The sequence below is a fragment of the Drosophila erecta genome, unplaced genomic scaffold, assembly GCF_003286155.1.
Source record: "Drosophila erecta strain 14021-0224.00,06,07 unplaced genomic scaffold, DereRS2 tig00000000-arrow-pilon, whole genome shotgun sequence".
In the NCBI taxonomy this organism is placed as follows: domain Eukaryota; kingdom Metazoa; phylum Arthropoda; class Insecta; order Diptera; family Drosophilidae; genus Drosophila; species Drosophila erecta.
In genome coordinates this window covers 26,189,460-26,207,749 of record NW_020825194.1, presented here as the reverse complement: position 1 = coordinate 26,207,749, position 18,290 = coordinate 26,189,460, and the positions used below count along the sequence as shown (strand labels likewise).

The 18,290-nt window shown below is 42.7% G+C and overlaps 4 protein-coding genes and 1 long non-coding RNA gene across 6 annotated transcripts; all 5 read left to right on the top strand.

Annotated features, from left to right (window-relative positions):
• The first annotated feature begins 298 nt into the window (after positions 1-298).
• LOC113564849 lies at positions 299-1,186 on the top strand. Its single transcript, XR_003408348.1, has 2 exons — positions 299-546; positions 900-1,186. It is a non-coding gene; the product is annotated as an uncharacterized LOC113564849 (long non-coding RNA).
• Positions 1,187-1,898: 712 nt separating this feature from the next.
• LOC6552723 lies at positions 1,899-5,360 on the top strand. 2 transcript variants are annotated; one of them, XM_026975826.1, is made up of 3 exons: positions 2,003-2,329; positions 2,637-2,642; positions 5,153-5,360. In XM_026975826.1, exons 1-3 carry the CDS (start codon positions 2,059-2,061, stop codon positions 5,200-5,202), a joined length of 327 nt encoding a protein of 108 aa, XP_026831627.1. In that variant the 5' UTR covers positions 2,003-2,058; the 3' UTR covers positions 5,203-5,360. The 2 variants fall into 2 exon arrangements, with proteins under 2 accessions (XP_001979052.1, XP_026831627.1); XM_001979016.3 differs by lacking the exon at positions 5,153-5,360 and having other exon boundaries at positions 1,899-2,329; positions 2,637-3,153.
• Positions 5,361-9,954: 4,594 nt separating this feature from the next.
• LOC6552724 lies at positions 9,955-11,683 on the top strand. The gene is made up of 3 exons (XM_001979017.3): positions 9,955-10,340; positions 10,894-11,099; positions 11,156-11,683. Exons 1-3 carry the CDS (start codon positions 10,099-10,101, stop codon positions 11,512-11,514), a joined length of 807 nt encoding a protein of 268 aa, XP_001979053.1. The 5' UTR covers positions 9,955-10,098; the 3' UTR covers positions 11,515-11,683.
• A 1,091-nt stretch (positions 11,684-12,774) lies between these two features.
• On the top strand, positions 12,775-14,585 carry LOC6552821. Its single transcript, XM_001979018.3, has 3 exons — positions 12,775-13,204; positions 13,725-13,877; positions 13,936-14,585. Exons 1-3 carry the CDS (start codon positions 12,886-12,888, stop codon positions 14,106-14,108), a joined length of 645 nt encoding a protein of 214 aa, XP_001979054.1. The 5' UTR covers positions 12,775-12,885; the 3' UTR covers positions 14,109-14,585.
• Positions 14,586-16,138: 1,553 nt separating this feature from the next.
• LOC6552823 lies at positions 16,139-17,418 on the top strand. Its single transcript, XM_001979020.3, has 2 exons — positions 16,139-16,497; positions 16,628-17,418. The coding sequence occupies exons 1-2, from the start codon at positions 16,182-16,184 to the stop codon at positions 17,146-17,148; spliced, it is 837 nt and encodes a 278-aa protein (XP_001979056.1). The 5' UTR covers positions 16,139-16,181; the 3' UTR covers positions 17,149-17,418.
• Positions 17,419-18,290: the final 872 nt, after the last annotated feature.

Genomic DNA, 18,290 nt, shown 5'->3' with positions numbered 1-18,290 from the left:
CCAATAATTGAATTTATTTTTAAGCCTTCTAATTTTTGAAAACATTTTGCCCTTTATAAAAACCTGTTTGTTTTAAGGTTTCTATTACGATAAAGTCAAAATAGCACTTTTTGTGTAGATGGGCCGTTAATTGTAAGTATTTTATAAAATTTTATAGAAAAGAAGACAGCACTGTCAGTCCTACATTATTTTTACTGGCCAACATCCTAAATTCCTAAATCCATTTGCGATTGACGCACCTATTTGTAAATCAATCTGCAAAAATGATTCTGAGAAATATAAATTATTAAGTTATTCTGTCGTAATATGCAGGACGTTGAATTATTGCAATGTAAACTCAGTACAAAATCTACAAATAAAACTAAAATTAACTCTTGTATTGATATCAAGTGCACTCCATCTAGCAAATGCCGGAAGACTCGTTAAAGGGGTTTCCAAATTCCCAGTTCAACCTGGGCAGGGTGGTGATAGAGCAGCAACCGGATGCCAAATAAAAGTACCGCTGACACCCGAGCGGCGATACATTCCGCAGACACTTCGCAGTTGGTAAAGTCAGGGTTTTGGGCATGAAAAGTGACGACAGCAAACGCGTTAACGAGTGTCAACTGCTGACTGCGATTAGTTCCGAGGCACGCGTTTGCATTTGAATGTCTCTGGACGCCCCCTGAATGTATAGTCTGTAGTGGGCTTGCACATTGGGCCAGAGTGTGCCGGCCAGCCAGATAAGTCCATTTGTCTCGTCTGGGCCACGCCTAATTCAGTTTGGACGTTATTCAATTGCCGGCCAACCTGTACTTCCATCTAGTCCACTTGTGTAATTGCAGAAGCTGGCTTCGCTGCCGCCCTAATATTGGTGAAACTTAATTAATCCTATTACATTATATACTCGTACATTGCAGGTCATCAGCCACGGGGCGTAGTCGGAAATGTACATAGGCACGAGCTCACGGAAAGCCTTTAAATGGAATCCAAAATATTCCAGGGCCATCCTTGTTAACGGCAATGTTATTAATGAATTTTTAATATCATTTCCATTGAGTCTGGCCTGGACGCACACATTTGATTGAATTTTGCGGCAGCGATAGGTTCATTTTAAATCGAAATATTAAGTTCAGTTAATAGGGAAATCGTTGAAGTCTTAATTACAGGTTTCTTCAGTTTAGATTAATAAAGAATTCCGAAAATATATTTTAATCATACCTTTTATGCTAATCTATTTTAATGCAAGAGTAGGTTTTGATACTTATATTTAGCAACTAAATTAAGACAATTTTCTGCATTTCCAACTTGTTTTTGACAAGGACAAGCAATTGCAGAGCAATTCCCCCCAAATGCTTTCCGTTTTTCCGAAATGGAAAAGCGTTGCTGCCAAACAAAAGAGCAAGTGAACCGAAGCGGAGCGAGAAAATGCCTGCCGACGATAATGGAGAGTTTTTACTTGTTGATGGTCGGAGCAATTGACCCCCGACAAGAGTAGTGCACACAACCCAGTAACAAGCACAGTAAACACAGTTACAGTGAAACGTCGGCGGTGAGCCATTCATTAAGGCAGTGAAAATTTAATGTGTCCGTTCACGCTCAAGTAAAACTGAATCGGCGGAGCAGAACAGAATCAGCGAAACCGAGGTAGAACACTTGGGAAAAATCAGAATCATAAATTATGCAGCTCTAAATGTATCTTCATTGGGATAATAAAGGATAATAAATAACAGCGATCTCTTAAATAATTTAAGAATAATTGCAGAGACTTAAAGGTACCCCTTTTATCACACTTTGTCTATTACTATATGCTTATTTTATGGGCTGGGCACGAGATACGGATGGATTATATTTAGTATTAAATATGCCCACATTATAGAAATTTGCATCAATTTAGGACTTTCTTCCCGTGTAATGGTGATAGCGGTACATAGTGGCCATCAATTGGCCAAGAATATACAGATACCCAATTGAATCGAAATGCAGCGGAGTGCAACGAAGAGAGTGCCCCATTAGCAGTAGTCTGCCGTGGGTGCCCACTTTTGATCAGTCGTTTGAGAACGGTGCAGCGGTGTAAGCATGTTCAGGACTTCGATCTCAATCGCCGTGCTTCTCCAGCTCCTGCTGGTGTCCTTCGGAGGAGCATACACCCTTCCGCCGGTGGTGCAGATGGGTGGTGCCATCGTGGCCGCCGTCGAGCAGGACGCCGAGCATGAAGCTGCCACCGAGGAGCGGCAGCGAGTGGAGCGACAGTGGCTATCGATGGCCGAAACACAATTGCACAGCCTGATCAGAGACGATCTGAGCCCAGAGGCGGTTAACAACATGCTGGAGACGTGGTCCTCCGAAGGTGAGTTAAAGTCATATGGAAAGTTAAGGACCTACCAAATGGAACCATTAAAGTGCCCTGGAAAAACACGTTAATCTATATTTTTAATAAAAAATTCAAAAAATTATATATTAATCTTTGATCTTCAAGACCCTTCCTATAAGGGAACAAAGGTTGATCACATGGAGTCCTATCTGGCTTATACAAACATTCCCACCATTGCAAAATATCTCTTTCCTTTTTAACATTCAACCTACATTATTATTTTTTTTTTTTAACATTCGACCTATGATTTTTATTTGATTTTAATATGCTTTTTATATTGCAGGTCGCGGTAAGCACAAAAAGCAAAAAAAGCTCAAGAAAATAGTATATCCGCTTCTGGCCGCCGTAGCCGTTGCCAAAATCGTTCTGCTACCCTTGGTCCTGAAATGGCTGACGGCGCTTTCGACCTCGTCGTTTGTCATGGGCAAAATCGCCTTGGTCACATCCGGTATTTTGGCTCTGAAATGGATTTTGTCCGGAGGACAGGCACACAACCGCCTGGAGATAGTTCACTCTCACGCTCCACTCGTTAAAGGATTAGCCGGCAGTGACTTATCCTCCAGTGGAAGCAGTTGGATGCCTATTCGACAGCCCTTTATACCTTTGGTATCCAAAGACCACAGCTTTGAAAACCTGTATAAGCCATTTTTATAGGTTAGTTTGAAGAAGAAAAGTGAGAGCACGGAAAGTTAATTTTACTTAAAGTATCGCAAAACTCAATGCCTTTCAAATGTTGCACAAGGAAAAGGCTAAGCCGCAGCCTTTGGTTCATAAGAATAAATGTAAATAGCAAATGTTAATGTAGCGTTAATTTGAAATCATATGGTATTGACCGTTACCACACACACCAGTTTTCCGGCATAGTGTTGGCCAATAGACAAACAGGGCCACGTAACTCCCAGCTTCATCAACGATTAATTAGCACATGACTCGCCCGACTTTGACGACGTTACGTATCCGAGCCGTTGACGAATTCAGCCGTGTACCCGCAGCGCAAAAATTAACAGCACTGCGGTTCCGTTATGCACAAAACGGTTTATTGCGCATGCGCACCGTCGGCCAGCCCTCGAATCCCATCAAAACCCAAACCATCGACCATCGACCAGTGACCAGTGACCAGAGCCAAGCCAGCAATGTCTTGGTTTTGGCTGCGGAACTTCCGCCTGTTGCCTGTTGCAATAAACGCCGACAATCGAGGGAGCGACTTATGTAAAGAGCACGACGAAAGCCAAATTCAACAAACAGGTTGACACAAATCAATCATCGGGCTGCAGCCAGTGCAACAAAGAGCAACCATTCAACTTGGGTGGCCTAAAGACTTCGTGCAGTTGAAAACTTACTCTCTGGTGAAAGATAATATGTTGACAACTTAAGCCTTAAAAAATTGGTAGCACATGGAATATTTAACGAAGATGCGATATAAGAAGGAACAGAAGGCAATACAGTTGCATATATGTTAAATAAAATTAAACTTCATTGAAAACCAAGAAATGACGCTACGTCGAATTCCCATTATATCATGTATCTAACAGATGGTCGGATATAATTCGCCAGGGCTAGTGACTCTGAGCAAGAATATTTATACCTTATTGGGTCGAAGGCGGTTCCTTCTGCTTATTAACTTTATTAAAACAAAAATCTACCAAAAATAAAAGTATGTACCTAAGCAAGCTTTACTCACTTTTCCTTAAAACCACAAAGATATATTAAATACGATAGGCTTTACTTTAGCCAAAGAATGGAGTAGAAATTATTATTATTTAAGTCCTACTTTCAAATCAGTTTAATTGCACCTGATAACTAAATTCTGAAAGCGTTAAAAAATTGTTGTCACACATGATCATTTTTAAAATAAGCTCTCAAAGGATGAATTTATTATCAGAAACTGCCCATAAATGCTAAGCCAAGAAGAGGACCCCAAAATAATTACGTACAAAGGCGTCGTGGTTGCCTGAATTGATGTCAGCAGCCTACGCAAATCGCGCCTCCGATTCCGCGCCCCAAGTGAAAGTTGTAGGGCGCCAAAGGCAAATAGACAATTGCAAGTGTGGCAGGGGCGGCCCAAAGATACATCAGCAGTTGGAAGACATGAGAGACAAGACAGCAGATACGCGACCCGGTATGCGGATGCCTGTCGCGTATCTCACAGATCGATCAACAACAGGGCGTATCTTTCTTTCTAAGTGAGACGTTGAAAGTGAAGTTGAGACCGGAGAGCTTGTCAATTAAGCCAGGGAAAAGCGATGGCGTAGGGGAAGGCGAAGGGAAGCCATCGGGCGGCCTTTGTCATCGCATCTCCACCTTGGCTATTAACAACATTCTCGGCTTCGTTGGCTGCGCAATGTTTGCGGCTCTCACGAGATTACTTAACCAGGCCATTTAGCATAGACACCACTTCGTATTCGTTGTCTGCGCATTTGTGTCATCAATTTCACTTTCTTTCGGCCCAGCCAGATGGGTTAAACAAAGCGCTGATACTTAGGCCTGAGCCCGAACTAAAAGTGATCCCACAGGCGCACTTGGTCATATTTTTCAACGGGCAAATATGAAGGCAAAAAGCAGAAAATAATGGCAGGTATGGGAGGCCGAGATTTAAAATGCCCTTGTGTCTTTATATTATTTATTTATTATACCAAAGTTTTGTTAGATATACTTCTTTCTTCTTGTCATAAACATGCACAAAATGTTGCTCTTTATAACTAATCATTTAATAGCTCAGAAACACAAATTTTACTTTAACTTCATAAAGGATATAATCGACTTTGTATGCTTGATAAGTAAAAATAAAATTTCTTTTAGATGTCCAATCATGCGATGAGCCAGACTACCCCGTACAAGAGTATAAATAATATATCTAAATGTCGCCTTCCCAAAATGGCAAGTGCCCTAGCTCTCGTGGCAAAGTGAATTGAATTTGTTTTGGCTTTGAACCGGAGTGTGCCCGCAGGTAATGGCTATGAATTTTTTAAATGAAAATAGCATAACTAGCGCCGAACCACAGAAACCTTTCAGATACAAAAAAAGACCTCTATGTATATATATTATATATGTAAATGGATATATCCGCCCAATGCATGGAAAACGCTTTATGTTGGCGCTGCACTTTCTCAGCCGAGCAACAATGACGGCAACGACTACGCACAATATTGACATTTCATATTTGCGCAAATGAAAAGAAAATCAATTTCACCTGATGGCAGTTCGGCGGTTAACCCAAAAAGCTTAAAAAGACATAATTTGGTTGTGGCTCGGATACTTTTGTGCTCGCAGATGGGAATAAATAATGTGTTTGCGGCGGATGACGAAATTCGGGTGGCTGTGCTTGGTGGAAATACAAAAGCATCCTTAATTTAAGAACTCCTTGAACTTGGTTACCAAGAGTAAGCTGTCCCAGCTTATTAAATCAATAAGCGTAAACATCAATCAACAACTTGTCAAGGCAATTTATAAAAACAATTAACCTGAGAATATTTTAAAACAGACGGAAAGATTCCGAGTGATTAGCTCTCACTCCTTCACAACGCGGCTAAGTAAAAAGGTATTAAAACAAACCCAGTTAGTTCTTATACAAGTTTGTTGGTTGCTAGGACCATAGATAGCCTTTTATATACTACAGTTTTCCTGCTTGGCATATTCCCGTTTATTTCAATTTATTTCTATTTCAAATTCCATCAAATCATTGGGTACAGCGCTGATGTTCAATGTTTAGCGGCTGCCAATTCCAACTATTTTGCCATTTTGGCATTGACTCGAACGAAATAAATTTCTATCTCTTACCCAATACAAGCTCAGTGTAATGTTCCCCGCGCCGCAGATTTATTTCCCTCTCATTGCGTCGGAATTCCAATAATGCCGCTGGCATTCCGTTGGCTGATATTCGATGAAAACGCACGCAAATGGGTCAGTAGAACGTACGCTGCCCAAAAATATAAAGACGAGCCTGCAAAGCCTCGAAATTCGACGCGAATCGAGCAGGCTAATTTGAAAAGCAAACGCACATGGGCCGAAAGAGAGCTCGACGGACAGCTAGATGGCCAGTCTGCCACACCCACATGGCCGAGTGGGAGGAAAGCGGCTATCGATTTATGGCAACTTGTTGCCGGCTAATTGAGCGATGGCCAGCAGCAAATCGCAAATCGCAAACCGAAAAGCGCACAAATAAAACGGAGCTAATTGACTTTGTGTAAATAATAAATGCCCAACAGGTTGCTGTCAGAAACGCATTAAATGGGGTAAGGTTTCGGGAAAAAAAACCTTTGGAAATTGTATCTCAGAAAAATACAATTATTTTTATATATATTATAAAATTATGCAATTTATTTGTTTATTTATTTAGTATTTTGTGATTTCAATTTAAAAATACACAGTTCTAACACTGAGAAAATTAAAAAATTTACTTATAATCAAACAAAAATTAGGTCATTAGGTCATAAGTGTTCCATAAATTCTTAAGATACCACTTCAGATAGATAAAGTCTCAAGCAATTTACCTTAACATAAAATTTTTGGTTTGTAACAATATGGCTTGCTATAAACAAAATGGTAAATTATATTCAAATTTGTTTATCATCAACAAGATGTATTCCCTAAAAATGTAAGCATGCGAATTATGAAACATTTTTTTTATGTGCAACAGTGACAGTTCTGGGGGCAGAAACCAAAAAGCCGCATCGAAGAAAAGAGAAATTGTTATTTGATTGGCATTTAGAAATTTTGTTTGATTTGACAGTTAGGCGGGTAATAAAAGCCGACATGTTATGGGCGTTGGAGGTCCCCAGGCGTTTATCCGCCGATCCACCGAACCATCCGGTTTAGCAGTGAGCACTGCAGATTGCAAAATTTTGGTTTTACGATAAAGTTACATAACTTTCACTCACGAAAGCGATGACGATGACGCGAATCGTATGAATGAATGAAGGCAAAAAAGTGGATCGCCTCTGAGCCAAGCCAATGGCATGTGGTTTAGCATCATCTTCATCATCATGAATGAAATGCCGCAATGCAATCGGAACCTGGGGAACTATGCAAATTGACGCAGCAAGTGAATCATGGGACAAAATATGCCCCATAAGGCATGCCTAGCACACTTTCTTTTTCTCGGACTGCTTTTGGCCGTTTTACGCGGCTAAAACAATAACCGAAAATAAAGGCGCGTCACTCATACGCAGCGTGTGACAAGCCGACGCCCGCGGCTGGTTTGTCGAGCAACAATCAGCCGGCAATAACAATAAGCAAGACCACAACCGAAAGGCCGAAAAACACTAGCAACAAAACACGGCAACAACATTGAGGGCAGGCCACATTTAGTGTCGCATTTCGTTGTAATATAAATGAAAGTGAGTGAGGCCGTTTTTTCCCCTCCGCTGAATGGACTGCCTTTAATAAGCTGCTGCGGGATAATAAAAATACAAATTTTGTTGCTGCCAAAAATTGAAGTTGTTTCGATTTTATAGAGATCTTTTGTCGGAAACGCAAGATTTTACGATGCAATGGCGGAGAGGCAGAGAAACTCGGCTAGCAACATAAATGGCCACAATGCAGCCCGCGATAGCAGAACGTGACTGGGAAAATCATCGATGGATGGTTGTCTGAATGGATGAATCATAAAATTCACACTGCCATTTGATGGACCTGCAGAAATGTCTCAGGTCGCTAGAGAAACTATATCGTTGGCGAATTGAGTGCAGATTAAGTCTTAGATATAATACATTTGCGTGCTGCTTGCAGAATTCCAAAGAAGGCAACCGTTCAAACTCTACCAAGGTCTCACACTTTATTTAGGTTTTCATTGGAAGTTGCTTTTGAGATATAGATATCGAGCTAATACCATTTCTTATGCCCTAGGGAATGCAAATGAAACTGTCCTTGTCAGCGGAAAAGCGGAAAATAGCAAGAACAATTGAATTCTAAGAACTGTTATTTATTTTTAACCATACTTATTAATTGTTTTGAGTAAATATACTCATTTCACATTCTGTCTTTGTTAATTGTGCATTCTCAGTATAAAATAATAATAAAAATAAGCTCCTTAGCGCATCAATAATACAACAGATAAAAAAACACCTGCCCTAAAGCTATGCAAGATATTTATCAAACTGCTCTGCAAATTCCTTTCGGCTTGTTATATAAATGCCGGCAAAGCTGCTCACTGACCTCCTGCTCCACCCACACAGCCCACTTAACTTTCAATTATTACCCCATAGACACATTCGCCACACAGTCAGGTTCAATCATTGAAGTGCTAAACACTATTTCACCATATCCTAACAATAACAAAAGCAACTACGGCAAATAAGACTGACCCATTTAGGCCGGAGAAAGAGAAAAACACATTTTGCGTTCATAAATGGGCTGCGTGAAATATGCGGCAACCGGATCGGTTAAGAAGCGTCAGTAAATTAGCAAATATGTGACTTGGGCACTGCGAGACTCGGAGGAAAGCTGGGCGCAGGCGCGAAGCCGAGGGCTCAGACCTCCGGTAAACACCAGGGCCCCAGCTTCATTGAAGGCGTGTTCATGGAGGCCCAAAGCCCAAAACGCTGGGACCACCTACACCGGGGAAAATGCAGAGTCATTCCCTTTTTGTATAAACACTTTCTGGGTGATTTTTGGTCTCCAGACCCTTAAAGCTTAATTGTACTTTACCTGTATGTTCATGAGAAATATCTCTTTGTTGTCTTACAATTTTCCTTAATTATTTTGCAGCTACAAGTTTTTATCTTTGTTATAATATTTAAAATATAATATAATATGTATGCATTAATTAAAGTTGAACCTTTTATTTTATCATAATTCAGTTTGAAGGGATGTACTGATGCCAAAATACAGCCTAAAATGATTTTGAAATACTATTTTAATTAAATGTTATTTAATTACCTTTACTAACTTACGTTTAATAACTTTTAAGAACAGTCCTTAACATGATTTATTCTTTGCCATGCTATATCGACCTAATTTGGGAAGTTATCAATTATATGAACATGGTAAATAATGTCCTCGTCTTAAGGAACAAGTAATCCTTTCAGTCTTAAACGCCAATTCTCATAATTGCATAATACATTTTCTAAATTGTGGCCACCTACATATAAATTAGTTTCTAATAATCTGAGACACAACGCAAGGTATGCGGTTTTAAGTGACACCGTGGACCGCCCTGGTTATGTAAGCCAGATTTTGCCGCCGTGCAGACCTTAGCCAATAGGCCGACTGCTTACTCCAGGGCGCCCCTTTTTGGCCAATGGCCAAGACCAAGACCAAGACCAAGACCAAGACCAAGTCCAAGTACGAGTTTCTCTCTCCACGGCGTCAACGTTGACGGATAACGACGTCGACGGAGCGGCGCTGCAGAAAAAAAGGCAGCCCGAAATGAACATGTTCACTTAACAAACAAGTTGACTTTGTTTCCCCGCCGTTCTCTAGACTTATGCGGCTGCGTCTGCGACTCTTTTTGGGCCCTGTCTCGAATTCGGAGCTCGCTCTTTTCGCGTCTTGGCCATAACTTCCGCTGTCTCTCGCCGGGCCTTTTTTAATTTACTTTTGAATTGTTTTGTAATGCGCACCGACTGCGGCGTCGACAGAGCAGCTGCGGCCCAATATATAAGGCTAGATGTCCGGAGACGCATACATCAAACTCATCTCAGCGCTCCCTCAGAGAAGCAGCAGCACGATCTCCAGAATCGAAGCCCCGGCTATAAACCAGCTATATTAGCAAGGATTAACCGCGTTCTAATACCAATCGATCGAAAATGAAAGTGTTTGCCATCGCTTGTGTGACCCTCTTGGCGGCCAGCTGCGCCTTCGCAGCGCCCAGTGTTCAAGACAACCGGGTCGAGGGCGACAATACCCTGGGCCGCGCCGCCCGGTATCTGGGCGCCTGTCTGGAGAGCGACGACATGGCCACCTGCCTGGCCGTCAAGGGCATCACCGCCCTCAACCGCGCCGCCAGGAGCAACAACATCGAGCTGGCCAGTGGAGTCACCTTCCAGAGGTGTGTGCTTGTGTACAGTGAAAGTGCCTGGTTCTTGAAACAAAAGTCAAACCGAAACCAAAACCGAAACCGAAAACGAAACCGAATGCAGATGTGCCCTATAAAGTCTTCAATCCGTGCTAGTTAGGGTAGTGGTTGCATCACAAAGCTGACTAGGAAAGCCACTTAAAAAGAAATTACGAAATCAAGATCTGTAGGAAAGCTATTTAGATAGGAGGGACAATTAAAAATAAATTCGGAGAAATTAGTTATTATGTCAGGCAGACTTTTTGGTTGGCAGATCTACGAGAAAAGTCTCGAGCTATTCCAAAAGTTAGACAAAACAAAAGTTATGACATACTGCATATTCTGATACCTTTTTTCTTAACGTTTTAAGCCAATATATATTTTACTAGGCCAAATAAACTTCATAAATAATGCTAAAAATAGCAAACTTTACGAACCATTCCAAAAATGATGACAGTGGTATAATAAACCATTCACTCATGATATAATTTCCCATAAAGGTTAGGTAAATGTGAAAATGTATTTATGAACTACAATATCATTTCAGGGATCCCACCAGCCCCGTTTCCCGCACTGGAAAGTCGCTGAGCGAGCAGGATGTCTATGCCGAGCTACCCCAGAATGCCGATGAGCGTACTGGTCGCCTAGTGGATCTGGCCGTCTCTAGCGCCGCCGATTTCCTGAGCACCCACAACCTGGAGTTCAAGCTGCCCGCTGAGACCACCCAGCAGGTGGCCCGTGCCCTCGATGAAGGTGGGTTTTCAGCTGGAATACAATACATAACATAGTTAACTAACATCAAATCACAGGCCGTGGCAAGATCAAGAAGATGCTGGGACCCGTGGCTCTGGCCATTGGCGCCAAGCTGTTTGCCGTCATTCCCCTGGTGCTCGGTTTCCTGGCCCTGCTGACCTTCAAGGCCGTGATCGTGGCCAAGCTGGCCTTCTTCCTGGCCATCTTGGTCGGCGGCTCCCGCCTGCTGGGCGGATTCGGCAACAAGTTTGGCGGAAACTCCTACGCCGGAGCCTACAACTCGAACGCCTGGTCCGCACCCGCCAGCGCCGGATGGAGCTCGGGAGCCTCCTCGTCCTACCCCTATGCCCGCAGCATCAGCGAGGATGGGTCCGATGCCCAGCAGTTGGCCTACGCCGGCCAGCAGCAGCAGTAGAAGTGACTGGAAGCTAGAAGCTCCAACAGATGTGCCTTCATTTTGAAACCTTTAGCCAGTAGTAATTTATTCGAAATGTAATTAACTAATTTATTGACACACCACGTACGCAGCACCCGCAAGTCCAGTCGAATGTCGAATGTTTGAATAAAACCAAGAGTATTGCACCCGAAAAAAATATAATCCGCAAATCCACACACGTGGTAGTGCCTACCTGTGGCCAGTGACTTTCCCAGTTTCCCAGGGCTTAATTGAAATGCTGACAGACCCCAAAACAAATATGTGGAACTTTGCTCACTGGGCGGGCGGCAACAAGTTTGCGACTGGCAATTAAAACTTGTGGCAGGTTCTGTTGCTGAACCAAAAAACCAAAAAAAACCAAAAGAATACAGAAAAACGTTGAGAAAAAGAACTGATAAGCTGGGCATTTAGTTTTTGGCAAGTTTTTGGCCTGCTCATAATTAGAGTTTCTAGTGGCCATGTGGCGGCCGCTCGGCATGTTAATTGTTCGACAGAAACTTTCTACTTATGCTCATAAAAGTGTCACTTTGCGATTGAAAAGAGATATATGCGGCGATGTGCTACGATTCAGCTTTCTTTCACAGGCAGATTTAGAAGCAATTGAAATAGAAAACAAGACACGAACGCCACTTGACAAAGGGAGAATGAAATCGAAAGCGTTGAAAGCGCCGGAGTAACTAACTGGGCCAAATTGTGCATTAAGTCACCACCGGCGGGGCATACCAAATACGGGTGGGTCTCGCAGATCCACTGCTATAATCTCCGCTCCTCCGCGAGCCCTAGTGGAGCTAATGGAGAGGAACAACCGTCCAAGAATCTGGCACAGGCAGTTCGAGCACGTAGCCTCGGCGACTCCATTGAATGCCAATTAGGATACGGATAACGGCGGAGCGCCCGAAATCGGGCCACTTGCTTATATAAAATATATGTATGGTATATACAAAAATAATATTCAGCCGGCCGACCACTGACCACTGGCCACTGGCCACTGGCCACTTCCCTTTCGTTGACATCGCGACGTGCGTGGAAATATGGTCAAGAAACTGCCGGCCAGGTAGTATACGCATATGCTATGCATAAATTGTATTTGGATTTTTGGTATTGCCGTTCGGCATTGTTATTGTTGTTGCAGTGGCGAGCGGTGCGTTTTGGTTTTTGGCCTGCCACGCGATTTCTAGCCACAAAATTGGTCAATCGACGTCGAATCGAAATGGTATAAAACGCGGGGGCAGTGCATTCAATTAATCACAAAGCGATTCCCATTCACATCGGCAGCACTCACCAGCTCCAGGCAGCCGTCCCAAGGATTATAACCCACTCAAAGTCAACACAACCCAAGTGCTAATCAAAATGTGCGCGAAATTCGTATGTGTAGTGCTGCTGGCCAGCCTTGTGTGCGGCTCCATGGCCCTTCCCTCCCAGGACAACACCGAGCGGGACCTGGTCAGCATGCTGAACCGCCTGGACGGTGAGGAGTCCGTCGCGCTGTTCGGCGGTCTAAGGATCGACCGCTCGGAGGCGGGCCGTAGCTTCGGTGCATCCAAGGCCGTCGAGTCCTTCGAGGATCGCGCCGAGCGCTACCTGGAGACCCACGAGCTGAACCTCTCCTTCTCCGGCGATGAGCAGGAGGAGAACGCCGAGAACGAGTACACCGGACGCGCCGTGGATGGTGAGTGATCTTGGCTTTCTCGAAAAATATATAAGACTATTAGTTTAATTAAGGGGAAACATATTGCGTTGAATAACTTAGAGATTTAATATGAAGCCAACATTTTAGACTCTTAAATCGATAGAATGGTATTAAATACGTGCGCTGATAGACAAATAATTTAAATTAATCTGTATTAGTTTTTTTTTTAGTTAATTTTTTTATTAATTACTACCAAAACGGATGCAAACATGCGCATGAGTGATTAACTTTAGTAAGCAATCCTGGCGCTTAAGTCGTTCTTGTTTTTTACGGTCAACGAACACTTCAAATTCCACTTAAAAAGACTAAGAGTACTAAGGTCCACTCTGCTGTGCCCAAAGCCAACTGCCAAAAGCAAAACTACTAGCATACTCAGCTGCGCTGACAAGTAGCGAAGTGAAAGCTTTCTCTTCTCTGCCAGGCGTTGAATACTTTTAGGAACATTGCTAAAATTGCTAAAACCACTTTCGCTTTACTTTCCCCCGCCCGGAAAAAACAGAGTCCCGCAGCAAGCGCATGAAGAAGATGCTGCTGCCCCTTCTTTTGGCCCTGAAGCTGAAGAAGGCCGTTGTTGTCAAGATTATGTTCACCATCATCAAGTTCATCTCGCTGAAGGCTTTGGCCATCTCCTTCCTGGCTCTCATCCTGGCTGGTGAGTTTGCGACCAGTGATCTCAGGAATAGCACTTTTAACCCGAATCTTCCGCACAGGTGCCACTTTCTTCAAGGATCTGCTGGCCAAGAAGAAGGAACACATCACCACTGCCTACATCACCGGCAGCCCGCTGAACGCCGACATCGTCCACTCCGACTGGAGTCGCAATGGTCAGGCAGGAGCCGCCGATCTGGCCTACAACCATTATGGCCTGGCCCAGCCCTTCTAAGCCGGAAACACCCACCGATCCATCCATCGCACTTCGTACTAGCCTGAATCTTTCACCTCCTATATCCTACCCAACCAAAGCGCCTCCCTTCTTCAACTTCCCCCACTTCACCCCCATTTTCACAACCTATCCCTTTAAGACTTCCTGAAGAATGGTCTAATTCGTAGTCAATAATTATTTAGTTACATTTAGTTAGTTAGCTGCGACATACCAAAAAAATCACAAAAAAAGAGAACTATTGAAACGGTCCCTCGACCCTTGGCTCGCCCAAATGACAATGCTTACGGATACAACGGTCAATCAATGATTGATTGCACCATATTTATTGCACTTTCCCAATCCATGTCTCTTGGCGGTCGTACATGTCACTCAGGTTCATCGAAAGCAACGAAGATTATGCCTGCTAAAGAGCTTACTTACTAAGTATTTATTCAGATAACTTAAAGCAATTGAATAAAAATGATTCATCAAATGCAAAACCAAACACTCTTTAAACGCGTTACCCAAGTCGGAAAACTTGGGAGTGTACAAGTATATTTTTAAAAAGGGAATGATGTATATAATTTCCTTGTTGAGTGTCAGAGGCATTTCTAGAAAAGTCACTGGGAAAAGTGTAAGCACCAACCTGGAAATGGAAATTATTTCTCTTGTTTCTCTTGCTTCTATTTAAACACTTTCCTTGAACGACTTGCTAAAACAAATCCATTGAAGACATATTTTCGCTTAATTTTATTAGCAAAGCTGAGCTTGGGCCCGCGGCTTTCTTTGCGTCAACTTCCTAATTGATTTTTAATCAAGTGTCCCACTTGTCGTTGGTATAAAAACAGCACTCGCGCTGACCAAAAGTCAACAGAATCGATATGAACGCCCTAAGTAACAAACTCATTGGCTGTCAGATTAAGTTCGCCCTCATTGTGGGCCTGCTGGTGTCCTTGGCCTGGGCACTTCCTGTCGAGGATGATAGGAAGACCCTCACAACACAAAATAATGCCGTGAACACCCAGCAGCCAATCGAAGCTGCCCCGGTGGTGGAGGAAGCGGAAAATGTTGGACAGCTCCGATTCCCGCCTTTCGATAACAATGGAGGCAAATTTTTCGAAAGATTTGGAGAAAAATTCAGGAGCAAGTGGACCCCATCTACAACGATCAAGAGTACGGCAGTATCAGCTCCATAGGAAAAATTAAAAGTACCGAAAAGATTACCACATACTTCACATTAATATGTATTTAAATTCACGTTACTATGCCAGAACTAATTTGACTTATCTTTTCAATAAAACTATTATTTATATATTGTAAATATTGTAGAAGCATAAAACTGGTGTTCATGCCAAGCTAAATGTATAGAGGATATCCTTAGGGATATATAAAAACCCATATTATTACCGATTACTTTGTTCCAAACACCCCCTATAATTCAGATAGGGAAATGAAATATCTGCTAGGCAAACAGCGGAAATCAAAAGTCGACCAACAAATTGGTCATTAGCACTGCATGTAATCTGAATATTAAACAGGTCATTCTCGGGTGGAAAGATAAATTTCTTCATAGGCAATACGCGCAAAGAAAGTAGCAAAACGACGCTGGGCAAGACACAAATGAAAATGAAGTAATAATTAACTATGAATTGTTAGTTAGTCCCAGTTGGGCAGGCAAAATGCGAGGTCTTAATTTATGAAGGTCCGAGGCACGCGACGTTTATCAGACACTTGTAATTACCTGAATTCCCGAGTCTGGGAGAGTTTTCTTCTCCGACTCTTGGGGAATTCATGGGCTGGAACTTTTGGTGACAGAATTAGCCGACCGTTTCGCAAGACTGACGCCACCGCTGCCGCAGAGGAAAGCGAAAGTGCCGCCCAGTTGGACGCAGCTGACTGACGCTGGGAAGAATTTCGACCACAAATCGTTTGGGTAATTAGAAAAGCACAAGGGCCCAGTGCGGACGGAGTACGGTTTGGTGAAAGGGAAATGGGAATGGAAACGGTGGCATTGGGTATAAAAGCAAAGGCCTTCAAATCGAGATGATGCAGTCTCTCGAACAGTCCCCATTAGATAGCCAGTAGATAGCGAAGATGTTGCTGACCAAGACCCTGGAATACCTTTTTTACCTGGCCCTATTCGCCTTCATGTGCAAATACGTCACGGCTGCCAGTGTCCAGCCCACCGAAATACCGGCGATTTCTCCGGAAACCATTAGAAAACCCCAAAGGGCAGACAGTCTTTCCAGTGGCTGTGAATCATCTGCGTTCAGTTGGATGTGCCTTAAGATCGAGTTCGTCAAGATCATGGAAAAGCTCGCCGAACAGGAGGAACTAAACGTTTTGCCTGGCATCAGTGTGGTCAAGGATGAGAATGCCACCGAACTCAAGACATCGGAGCTCATGGCAGGTACGTTCTGCTTTATAGGCTTTCTTGCGCCTAATTTTCATTGTATTTCTATTTATCATGATAAAAGAAATACTTTAATCACTAAATAAACTATGGTTACCATAAAATATCAATTTCTATTTATAAACAGAAGTGGCTCGCAGCTATCCCAGTGACCCGAGCACCCGCTTGAATGGCTATATAGTGGCCAAACTGGAAAACCTTCTGAGAACGCGCATCCTCCGATTTCGCCTGCTGGATGACAATTCCCTTGTAGAAGGTCGCAAGCACAAGTTCGGCAAGAAAGGAGGCTTGGAGGCCCTGGTGGCGGCCGGAGTCATGATGAAGGGAATGCTTATGGCCATGGGCCTCGGAGCCATCGCTCTGATGGCCGGAAAGGCTCTGATGACAGCTTTAATGGCCTTGACCCTGTCTGGAGTCCTGGGTCTTAAGAGCTTGGCCGGTGGCGGGGGAAAGTCCACCACATACGAGATTGTGGCTAAGCCAATTTACACCTCCAGCCACTCGCATTCGGTTACTCACGAGGATGGAGGTCATTCACACAGTCCCCACTTTGCCGCAGGTGGCGGTGGTGGTGGAACTGCCAGTGGCTTTGGCTACGGAGGATATGCTAGGTCCTTGAACGTGGATCAATCAGCAAACCAAATCTAATAATTTTAGAAAGAAACCGACAGTTGCATTGCCTTAATTTATTAATTTATTGTACTTTATGAAACAATACAATAGCATACAGTAGACTTGTTTTAGTTTTAATGTGTAATTATCTTAAAACTGCAAATGCGTTAGTCTATTTTGTACCCGTCACTAGATTCTGTGAAAAGCACTATATGTAACAGTTACAAAGATGTTTCCAATCTTATAAATTGCGTACATATGTATATAGTTAAATGATATTCACTGGGGACGCCTAATAAGACTCTTTCGCCCACAAATTTAAAAAGCGTTTTGATTTTATTATATTATTTGTTTAGTCAATTCCTATCGACGTTCCAAAAATAGTTTGGGAACTCACAAGCCGAAAAAAAAATGTTTTCGACCAAAATTTTGAAAAACATCCATAGATCGCAAACACTAAAAGTGTATACTAAATTCGTTAAAAAAATATGTAAAAGGCAGGAGGAAGCGTTTCCGGCCTTATAAAGTATACATATTCTTGATCAGGATCACTTGCGTCGACTTGGTTATGTCCGTCTATCCGTCCTTCTGTCAGTCTGTCTGTCCGTCCGTATGAACGTCAAGATCTGATTCCTAAGAAAGTTGTGATTAAGCATGCAGATTACAGAGACATAGACACAGGCAAAGAGACTAACGGACATGACGAAATCGTCTCGGCTGATCAAAAGAATTTACAAGTTATAATTGTTATAATTTTATAGGCACCTTTGCTAGCCGTTAAAAATTAATGTATTTAAAAACTTTAGAAGTTGAGATTTAATACCCACATATATACTCAAAGTCTTCCTTTCTAAAAAAAAACAAGAGAGAATGCTATAGTCGAATTTCACGACTATCAGATACCCGTTACACAGCTAGAAATTTCAACATTTTCTGGGATATCAGGGAAAAAAAATAATTAAATGCAAAAACAAAAAAAGAGCTGTGCGGTTGGTGGGCGTTAGAGTGGGCGGGGCAAAAAGTATTTTGGCAAATTTATAGAAATTTACAATATATAAAAAAATAGAAAAAATATCACAACATTTTTCAAAAGTGTCGGCGTGGCAGTTCTGGACGGTTTGTGGGCGTTAGAGAGGGCGTGGCAACATCATGTAACAAACTTGCGATGGGTCTATGTC

Bases quoted from the DNA above. Each gene is read 5' to 3' on its own strand.
- LOC6552723 (XM_001979016.3), top strand. From the start codon at position 2,059: ATGTTCAGGACTTCGATCTCAATCGCCGTGCTTCTCCAGCTCCTGCTG. The intron at 2,330-2,636 runs GTGAGTTAAAGT...TTTATATTGCAG, and splicing joins GGAGACGTGGTCCTCCGAAG to GTCGCGGTAAGCACAAAAAG.
- LOC6552724 (XM_001979017.3), top strand. From the start codon at position 10,099: ATGAAAGTGTTTGCCATCGCTTGTGTGACCCTCTTGGCGGCCAGCTGC. The intron at 10,341-10,893 runs GTGTGTGCTTGT...ATATCATTTCAG, and splicing joins AGTGGAGTCACCTTCCAGAG to GGATCCCACCAGCCCCGTTT. The intron at 11,100-11,155 runs GTGGGTTTTCAG...ATCAAATCACAG, and splicing joins GGCCCGTGCCCTCGATGAAG to GCCGTGGCAAGATCAAGAAG.
- LOC6552821 (XM_001979018.3), top strand. From the start codon at position 12,886: ATGTGCGCGAAATTCGTATGTGTAGTGCTGCTGGCCAGCCTTGTGTGC. The intron at 13,205-13,724 runs GTGAGTGATCTT...CGGAAAAAACAG, and splicing joins CACCGGACGCGCCGTGGATG to AGTCCCGCAGCAAGCGCATG. The intron at 13,878-13,935 runs GTGAGTTTGCGA...TCTTCCGCACAG, and splicing joins CCTGGCTCTCATCCTGGCTG to GTGCCACTTTCTTCAAGGAT.
- LOC6552823 (XM_001979020.3), top strand. From the start codon at position 16,182: ATGTTGCTGACCAAGACCCTGGAATACCTTTTTTACCTGGCCCTATTC. The intron at 16,498-16,627 runs GTACGTTCTGCT...ATTTATAAACAG, and splicing joins GACATCGGAGCTCATGGCAG to AAGTGGCTCGCAGCTATCCC.